Source organism: Chlorocebus sabaeus, chromosome 24 (assembly GCF_047675955.1).
Source record: "Chlorocebus sabaeus isolate Y175 chromosome 24, mChlSab1.0.hap1, whole genome shotgun sequence".
NCBI lineage: Eukaryota > Metazoa > Chordata > Mammalia > Primates > Cercopithecidae > Chlorocebus > Chlorocebus sabaeus.
Window position 1 is genome coordinate 51,173,796 of NC_132927.1, and position 10,485 is coordinate 51,184,280.

At 38.8% G+C, this 10,485-nt stretch overlaps 1 protein-coding gene across 3 annotated transcripts in view; it reads left to right on the forward strand.

The window, feature by feature from the left end:
* Window positions 1–3,549, forward strand: part of YLPM1 (YLP motif containing 1) — a 73,087-nt gene extending 69,538 nt beyond the window's left edge. For all 3 annotated transcript variants that reach the window (XR_012091005.1, XM_007987280.3, XM_007987284.3), the window contains 2 exons: window positions 2,630–2,812; window positions 3,135–3,549. Coding sequence is in view for 2 of the 3 variants with exons in the window: in XM_007987280.3 (XP_007985471.3) it covers window positions 2,630–2,776 (147 nt within the window). In the remaining variant the exon portion in view is untranslated. The remainder of the gene's footprint in view (window positions 1–2,629; window positions 2,813–3,134) is intronic.
* The last annotated feature ends 6,936 nt before the right edge of the window (window positions 3,550–10,485 follow it).

The window sequence follows — 10,485 nt, forward strand, 5'->3', positions numbered from 1 at the left end:
GTAGTTTCCAAAATATTTTAATTCCAACTTCATTTGTTGTTGGTTTTTTTTGTTTTTTGTTTTTTTTTTTGAGACGGGGTCTCACTCTGTTGCCAGGCTGGAGTGCAGTGGCGTGATTTTGGCTCACTGCAACCTCTGCCTCCCAGTTCAAGCCATTCTCATGCCTCAGCCTCGTGAGTAGCTGGGATTACAGGTGCCCACCACCACACCTGGCTAATTTTGTTTGTATTTTTAGTAGAGTTGGGGTTTCGCCATGTTGGCCGGGCTGGTCTCAAACTCCTGACCTCAGGTGATCTGTCTGCCTCAGCCTCCCAAAGTGCTGGGATTACAGGCGTGAGCCACTGTGCCTGGCCGAATTCCAATGTTAAAATCTTGGGCATTTATTCGCAAACATACTACTCATTTCAAAAACAACTACACACTTTTTCTTCTAATCCTACCATGTAAGGGGCAAACTGTGGCCACTGAACAAAGAAAAAGTAACCAGCCCACAGCAAATTTAAATCCATTCCCATGGCATCCTCAGCACACTAGTGTGTTTTCACATAAATGCCCAAAACTTAGTTCGTAATGATGTTTCGCTAAAATTTATATCCTTGATCCTAGGTGGAGCTAAGAGAGTATATATGAATTTTATTTATTTATTTATTTATTTTTGAGGTAGGGTCTCTCTGTCACCCAGGCTGGAGTGCAGTGGTGTGATCTCGGCTCACTGTCACTTCTGCCTCCCAGGCTCAAGCAATTCTCCCACCTCATCCTCGTTAGTAGCTAGGACTTCAGACACCCACCACACCACCATGCCCAGCTAATTTTTGTATTTTTAGTAGAGACACGGTTTTGCCATGTTACCCATGCTGGTCTCGAACACCTGGGCTGAAGGGATCTGCCGGCCTCGGCCTCCCAAAGTGCTGGAATTACAGGTGTAAGCCACTGTGCCTGGCTGTATATATGAATTAATCAAAATAGGTACTTCAGCGTTGATGGGCAGAATGCCCAAAGATTTTTCTATATGGAAGCCCACATTATTTATTAGGCTTCTTACGAAGGCCCATGAAAGACATTGAGCCATAGGTTTTCTGTATACTAAAAACCTGCTTCCTGGAAAGTCAGGTGTTATCAGTTTCTTCCCACTGCTATTACTGTGACTCCTCACTTTGACCAGGTGATACTGTTAGAAGCCTAGTTATTTCATTGCCAGTCATGCAAATAGTAATTAGTGTACATTAGAGCAATAATGCATTTCCAGGTCCAGTGTGAAGAGCTGGTGTTTCCATGCTCTGGTTCCCTCTCCTTGTCACAGATAATAAATCACAAGCCATGTTTAAAATACATTATCTGCGGACTTTGGTACCATGTAGTGCAAGCAACAGATTCATAGTTTCTTTTTAAGAATCTGAACTTTTACAGAGTATGTATATCTCCATATACTTTTAAAAACATATTAACATAATATGTGGCTGGGCATGGTGGCTCATGCTTATAATCATAGCACTTTGGGAGGCCAAGGCAGGAGGATTGTTTGAGACCAGCCTGGGCAACATAGTGAGACTCTGACTCTAAAAAAAAAAAAAAAAATTACAAAAATTTTTTAAAATCATATGTAAGAATATATATATTTTAAAAATCAGAATACCAATAGGAAATATCCCTGATCCATGTATTTGTAGTTGTAATCTTGCCATGGATATCAGCTGAGTCTGTTTCTTGGTCTCTCTATCTCATGAATGAAAGTGGTAATACCAGCTTACTGTTTTCTCTAAGATTAAATTTCAAGAAATATTTCTGTGTAGAGATAAATAAAATTCAGTTACTGATCTAGGGTGTTGATAGTCTGTTAGGGAAGACAGATCTGTAAGTGGATAATTATAGTAAGTGTGGAAGTTCAAAAGCAGACATATCAAAATCTAGAAGTTAACTGTGGGAAGCAGTGATTATTTGATTGGCAAAGGAAAAAGGGGTAAGTCAGGGAGGGATGACTGGACTCATGCCAAGTGGATAAGGTTAGGGAAAAGACATTTCAGGAAGAATGACTAGTACTTATATGCAGAGTTACAGAGACAAGAAATGGTGCAATGCGCTCTGAGTGCTAGAAGGAAGTCTGTATTGTTTGTATAAAATGCCATAGGCACTGGCCAGAGATGTTGCAGGAAAGTAGTTGGGGCCAGATCAAGAGGGACCTGAGTTCTTGGACTTTACCTGGTAGGTAGGGGAAGGAGTTAAAGCAAATGAGTCACAACTGTGTGTTTTAGGAAGATCACTCTGGCAGCATGAATCTGGAGGGGGTGAGTACAGACAGGAAGACTAGGCAGAGATTAGTGCTTTGCTTTCAGGTGAAAAAAAAAATGAAGTCAGTGAATTATTAAATAAAAAGGAATGGCAGAGGAGAAAGAGAGGACAGGATTGAGCTGAACTGTTGAGGAGCTGGAATGGTTAGGACTTGGATTGGCCAGAGAGTTTTCTCTGTGACTTAAAATATATGACTTTTCCCAATTTTCCTGAGTTAGTTTTTAATTTTTTAAGCTTGCGGTTTCAGATGAGTCATTCTACCCCTTAGACTGTCCAGAGAGGGAGGGGGCTCTTTGCATATTTATTTTTCCTAAAGCTCAGCCTAATGCTGTGTTCTTTTTAGGTCAGATGGGCAGACCTGGAAGAGAAGAAGGATGCAGATAGGAAAAGGGCCATAGGTTTTGTGGTCGGACAGACTGATTGGGAGAAGATCACAGATGAAAGTGGTCACCTGGCTGAAAAAGCCCTCAATCGAACCAAATATATATGAGACTTAGTTTTTGAACGGAGTCATTATTCCTCTAAGGTAAGAGTACACAGTCATATAAATAGCCTACTGTGTGGTTGCTTCAAAGGGTTTGAGATAAAGAAGACAGCATGCTTTGCTAAAAATGCTCTCTTCTTGTGTTATTTTATAGTTCTGAAAGAGTAAGTATGTGCTAGTTGTTAACATTTACAATATTATTAGAAAAGGAAGCCATTTTCTACAACCTGACTCACTTATAAAAATAAAAACCTTGAGAAAAACTTGAATTCGATAGATTTGGGAAGGAGTGATGTTATATTAAGGGTTACTGAATCTTTTGCCTGTTCTTTCCAGGTGTGACAGCCTTTTCTTTTCTTTCCAGGTGGTTCGCTTTGAGGTGATCTGAAGCCAAGGCCTCACGGAGCTTCTTTGTGTGTCACCTTGCTTCCACGTTTCAGTTATTGTTTTGTTTCTACTGCTTTAGTTTTTTTAAAGTTCTCCAATGTCACCAAGAGGTATTAGAATCTTGCTGTACCCAAGCAAGACGTTAATTTTTCTTTTAACTGTTTTGGGGAGGGAGGGAGTGATAGCTTAACTGCTGAAGCCAGGTGGGGGTCCGCTGGAGGATTCCAACAGAGAATATTTCCTCCACTGTACATTGTCACAGACTATCTCTATCATCATTGCTTTGTGGCTGTTTCTGTTTTTTACTGTATGTAACTGGTAGCTGATTGTACTAGGATTAAAAACAATAAACTTTCATGATAAAGCCGATGAGATTCATGGGCTATACAGCATGGGCCCTTTTCTCTTGTTTTCTTAATTTTATTTTTATTGCTTTTTAAATATGGTATGTCCTAATTAAATGCTAGCTGAACATCCCAAAACCTCTTTTTAATTGAATATTATGTGGCTCAGTGATTCCGTAGCACATGTTGTAAAACACAAGGTTCAAATGATGTTCAAAACACTCATCTTTGTTTTATAGCTGATTTATTTCTCTATCTTTGTGTCTTGAAGACTGATGAACCTTAAGTTCAAATATTCATCAGTTCCCTGGAGCATATCCATTCTGTAACATGATGCTTTATTCAAAAATTTTTTTTTATCCTCTCTATTCTTCCCTCTCTTCTTTCCTTTCTTCCTTTTTTCACTTTCTCCCTTTATACTCTGTTAGGTTTTTATTTTTTCCTGATCTGGCTTTGAATCCTGGTAGACAGAACTGATGTATTCCATGGAACTCAAGCTTGTTGCCTTACTTTGAACTTGAATTGTAGATTTTTAAATGAAGATTACAGGGAAAGAGTAATAAAGACGCAGAGCACTCTGGCATGTAACCTTTAAGCCTGTCAGGTTTTCAAGTTCTTGCCAGATTGTTCACTACTGGAAAGCATGGCCTTCTGCACAGAATTTCCTCTCTTACGGTTAATACCAGGTGGAACCCAGAAACATACAGAGATAACACCCAAATATTATTCTCTTTAAACATCCTGCAAAGAAAAAAGTCATCTGTTAGCGTGAAAGAAGATGAGCCCTCTTCCTCAGGCATCATTTTGTAATCCAACTCAGCAATTTGTACATGTGTTCACTGAATACTTCAATATTTTGAAATATTCTCTTTCAGGCCACAGATGAAAAGCCTTTAGTTTTATGACCTACATTAAAGACTGTATGAATAGAGCTAATACTTAGTAGCATTTGAACAGTATCTCTTTGGGTTCAACAAATTGATATTATAGTACTGAATACCCCAATTTAATGGAAATTCTAACAACTTTCTGTACTTTTATCTTCCCTGAAAATCTGAATTTTTAAGCAGAAGAGACTTTAAGTTCATTAAAAGTCAATATTGAATGTATAAATTGCTACATTAAATAACTTCCGCTGTTTGCAGTATTTAATAAGCTATTTTGATTGCTTATTGGCCTACAATATATTTCTGTGTACTGACCTTTCTCAACCGCCTTTTTTATGTTGAGTGAAGATATGTCGCAAAATAGCCAAATAGAATTATTATTTGTACAGAGACTCATTTACTACTTTCTAAAGCCACCCAATGCCTATTCTCATCAAAAACAAAACTTCTAGAATGTGTCCTCTAGTTCAGACGAAATGGAGGCCGATATGTTCTTCTGTAGGATGCTTTATTTCAGTTGTCCTTAACCCTGTGACGTTCTAACTGACAGTAGTCAGAATGCCAGTGAAATGAGTGGTGATTACCCGTGAATCACTTAGAATCATGGGTAATTTTGCGTGTATGTGTTTTCACCTTACAGCCATGGCTTTATGTCTGTTCTGTTATACCAGGGCAGGGTGGGGAGCTGCGGAAGAGTTAACAGAGTCAGAAAGGACCTCTGCCAGTTTTCAGAAGATATCGATTACATGACCTTAGAGAATGAACATAGAGTGCTCCTACTTTAGAAAATGGGTATAACAACCTTCTTGCAAGGGGATTAATGAAAAAAGATTTGGCACCAAAAAGAGTAATGGAGACAGCCAGTTGATAATTGATTTTGCTAGTCCAATGTGGGGCTTAACAAAATTCTTGCACTTACATTACTACTAGAAGCAGAATAGAATAGGAAGTCCAAGGTACCTTGAAGAAGAAATTTGCTGTGGGTAGAAACTGCCTTGATAATACAAATATTTTAAGTTTGTTAAGAGGTGCCCTGGAAATGCAGAGGACCAATCTTGGATTCCATTATTTGCTAGCATTTAGTTTTAATTTTATTAACATTGTTTTTCTTCTCTTAGAAAGTTGCTGATTTTAGTCATATGAGTTTTATTTTAAATCTTTTGTGGTGTCATGTTACTTAAAATAATCTTATGTTCGGGAAGGTTTCTGATACCTTGGTGGGTATTTCAGCTTTTTTTTTTTTTTTTTTTTTTTTTGGTCAGCTCTGTAAAGATGATTTCAGACATTTTAAACTAAAAGTGAAATCTCTTGCTTAAGTGATCCACCTTTACTTGTAAACTTCCTGTGTGAGGAATTCAGTAGATGAGACTCAGAAATTTTTCTGTTTGAGAATATTTAGTGTTAAGTGCTGTATTTGAAATATTCAGGGACTGATTACAGAAATCAGAAGCCATTAATAATAATACACAAGTAGTCTATTGACAGCTGATTCATATAATTTTCTAGAAGTTTGAGTTTGATTCAGATATCAGTGTTCAATCCAGAAGTTTATTGACAAAGATAAAATCTTAAATTTTCTGGTTGGATGTATTTTCCTTGTGAAAAAGTTTTGATCATTGAGCAAACCAAAGTAGGTGCCATCTCATCTAGAGATCAACTATTAAATTTTTTATTGGATTGACTAAGATTCTCAACTTCGGCTTTCTTATTTTGGAGCCCCCTCAGTTTTTGTGTTAAGTATTGTATCCTGCTAACTGCAAGTTGCAGATATTTTGATAATAGGTATCTAGAGCCTGGCTTAATTACTAGGATTGTAAAAGCAACAGATTCTCAGCTGAGGTAAGTTTTACTAAGCTATAGAAGGAAAATGATTTCTCATTTTTAGTATTGACAGACCCTAGTACAAGTTCAGGTTCTTCCCTTAGAAGCTGTATGACCTTAAGCAACTTTTTTTTTTTTTTTTTTTTTTTTTTTTTTTTTTTTTTTTTTTGAGACAAGGTCTCACTCTGTTACTCAGGCTGGAGTGCAGTGATGCTAGATATAGCTCACTGCAGCTTCAACTTCCCAGGCTCAGGTGATTCTCCCATCTCAGCCTCCCAGGTAGCTGGGACTAGAAGTATGCACCACCACACCCAGCCTTTTTTTTTTTTTTTTTTTTTTTTTAAAGACACGGGTTTTTGCCATGTTTCCCAGGCTGGTCTGGAACTCCTGGGCGCAAGTGATTGCCCACCTCAGCCTCCCAAAGTGCTGGGATTATAAGTGTGAGCCACCATGCCCGGATGAAATATTTAACCTATCTGAGCTTCAGTTTCCTGTCTATAAAATGAAAATAACACAACACACCGATTAAACATTGAGATAATGTATGTAAGCTACTTGGCACAGTACTGAGCACATAGTAAAAGCTCAAAAATCAGTAGTCGTCATCATCGTTACTTTTTGATTTGTTCTCACATGTTCTTTTTGAAATTCAAAATATCCAGCTGGCTTGAAGATAGTTGTCATGTTTTATAGTCAGCTATCATAAACTGAGCTATGTCATATGTAATAGTGCAGTGTGTTGAAAGAGTAATTACTCAGAAGCATTTTCAGGTAACCAGTGACATTGATTTTCAGAACTAGTATGGAGGCTTGAGAGGCTTGGGTGCAAAAGGTAATTTAGTACTTACAGGGGGTTGAGTAGTAACAGAAAGTAGTTGCCAGACCACAGGTATGAACAAAGGTGAGGGCACAGAATCGTTGATTTGCCTTGATTTTCACATATTGAAGAAGAAAGTAATTTTGTGAATAAAGGTATAAAATTCAGGAGGTTCAGGCGTCCCATCCATGTCAACCCTCAGCCTCCCATGACTCCATCTGTAGAGGCAACCAGTGTTAATTGAGAAAAATTGTGTGGATAAGCATTAAGTATTAATGTTTTTACCCAGTTTTTGTACACACACTATCTTATTTTTCCTTTACCAGTATGTTTTAGAGTTCATTCAGATCATACATAAAATATTCCCATTTTCTCTCCCCTCCCCACCTCCCTCTTTAGTTTTCCAAAGGTACCTTCATAATATAAAGAGGTTTACTGAAAATTTTCAGAAATTGTTTCAACTGCATCTCTGTTCTTTTCATGGCATGGAATATATGGTATGGGTATATTTGTATACAATTCTTTCATATATGTAGGTTGGTGTAACCACCCTCCACCTTTCTCCTATTCCCCCAACCCCACCATCTCTAACCCTTGGCAGCCACTAATCTGTTCTCCATTTTTATAATCTTGTCATTTAAAGAATGTTATAAATATGAAGTCATATAGTATGTAACCTTTTGGGATTGGCATTTTGGTTTTTTTCACTCAGCGTAATGTTCTTGAGATTCATTTAAGTTGTTATGTGTGTCAATAGCTTATTCCTTTTTATTACTGAGTAACTTTCCAGCTCATTCTCTTTTGCAGCTGCAGAATATTTTATGTCTTTACTATCATTTAACTTACAAGGTCTCTATTAATGGGTATTCATGCTTTCGTTTGCTGTTATAAATTATGAATTTCATATATACTCAATCGTTCTGCGGCTTCCTGTACTTGCCTGATTTCTAGCAATGAAGGAAAATACCAATGGCATCATTTCATAGACATACTCAAAGAATGACAAGCGCTTAAGGACCAGCACAGCACAATGGTGAACTACTATCAAGACAGTATGACAGTAATGAGATGAAGAAGACACATCTTGTTTCCTGGAAAATCCTGCATGATAGGAGTCTGACAGAGCAAAGAACCATGATGTGTCTTAGAGAACCAGAATGGCCAGAGACTCTGCTGATCCCCTGGTCCACACATGACTGAGGGTTAATACCTTAGGTCACTGTTCTCAGAACCTGGATATTTATATGCACATGCACCTCAGTGACTGATCAGATCTCAGTTTTCAGGTCTGTTGCTTTCACGTTTGAAATAATAAAGGAGCATCCTTACAGGGCTGAGCTTCTGCATTCATCAACAGCCCTCTGCCTGCCGGCAGTGCCTTGCATTTGTGATCTACAAAGAGCCTGTGGACTTAATTGTTTATAGGGAAAGGCTTGACTTTGTGTCTTCTACTTAAGAAGCTTGAACTTTTTACCAAATATTCGTACTCCTTTTCCTGAAAATACTGATCTAGGCTGCAGATCCCTCTCTTACCATATTTGAAAAATTGAAATAATATCTTCTGCCATAACTTGAAATTCCACTCTCAAATCTGTTATTTCTGACAGTGAGTTTGTATTTCTCAAGTAGATATGTCTGATGCTTATTTCTTTTACAGCATCTGGCTCAGTGCATGGCTCATATAGCTGTAGAGTGAGTAAATACAGGGAATGTTTCCTATGTGTATGGCAAGGGTCACAGACTCAGGCAGGTAACAAATGAGCAAGGCGGAGGGTGGAGACTGATAAACTAGACAACTAGATAGGTCAGGTCAGTTGGGGGCAGCACCTGCTCAGCCATAGCAGATTGTGGCCATGTGGGGGTGTAGGTCTCATATTGCCACATTCCCTGGGTTTTCAAGAAAACGTGAAAAATCTGTATTTTTATGTGAGATCTTCCAATGTTTCAGCATGAGGTTCTTTTTGTTTGTGAGTGCTTTGGCCCGCACAGCCTGCCTGCCACATCTGACTTGTGGGCTGCCAGCTTGAAACTTTTGATATTTAGAGAAGTGGTTAGACCTTAGAGTTTGTTCTGGTGAGATCCTTGTTTTACAGATGAAGTTTCTGAGACTGAAAGAAGGGAAGTGACTTACTCAAAGTCTCACCGTTACTCAGTGGCAAAACAAGACTAGAATTTGGGTTTCCTGGTCCATAACCTGGTACTTTCTTTGTTCTTAACCACAATACCTCCTTTATGAAGACCTTCATAAATTCTAGGATAGTGAGTTCTCCTTTATTGTGTGTGTCGTGTGCAAGTGCCCATGTGTGTATTTACTAAACTCTGTGGACCTGGAAATACATTCTGATATGACTATCAGGAACGATGTGATTACTTCTGAACCAACTTCCTTAAACTCTCATAAGTATAAGGTAGCTACATACCTAGGATCCCTCTGAAACGCTTACTGCTTAGTTGGGTAATTCTCATGAATAATAGAAGCTTGAAAATTAACAAAGACTATTGGATTCAATGATTGTGTAAGAGCAGTGGAGTTTTCTCCACAAAGTAGAGAAAATTGTGTATTGTTATGCAAAGAGCTTACAGAAGTATTAATTATTTTGTTTAATTTGTAATTTCTTATGTAACTAGTCCATTTGCTTTCACTCCAGTGATGAGCATCTTACTTGCTTCACTTGGTAGTGCCCCATTCCTCATCTTTTTAAGAACAAATTCATCAACTTGGCGTTAAAGTCTATCAGTAACATGATTCCAGTTACTTCTCCAGCTTCCTTTTGCCCTGTCCTTACTTCATGTGCACTACACTGCAGCTACACTGTGTGACTTATTCCCCAGGGTTTCTTTTGTTTCTGCCTTGCTTTCTCATCCTTCAGATATTATCATTATCAGCTGGGCACGGTGGCTCACACTTGTAATCCTAGCGCTTTGGGAGGCTGAGGCAGGCAGATTGCTTGAGCCCAGGAATTTGAGACTAGCCTGGGCAACAAAAATCTCAGCTGCAGTGAGCTGATACTGCTCTCCAGCCTGGGTGACAGGGTGAGACCTCATCTCAAAAAAAAAAAAGCCAAACATGGTGACTCATGCTTTTAATCCCAGCACTTTGGGAGGCCGAGGTAGGTGGATCACTTGAGGTCAGGAGTTTGAGACCAGCCTGAACAACATGGTGAAACCCCATCTCTACTAAAGCTATAAAAATTTTCAGCTACTTGGGAGGCCGAGCCAGGAGAATCACTTGAACCCAGGAGGCAGTGACCCAAGATTGTGCCACTGCACTCCAACTTGAGTGACAGAGCAAGACTCCATATCAAAAAAAAGATTGGTGGTGGGGAAAACTATCCCAAGGCCCAGCTCACATGGTACTGCCTCCCTGAATCTGTTCCTCATCTTGTTCCCTCCCAGCTCTCAGGCGTTGTTTGTGCGTGTCCTACCGTCTTCTCTTAATTTGCCTTTCCTTTTTTTTTT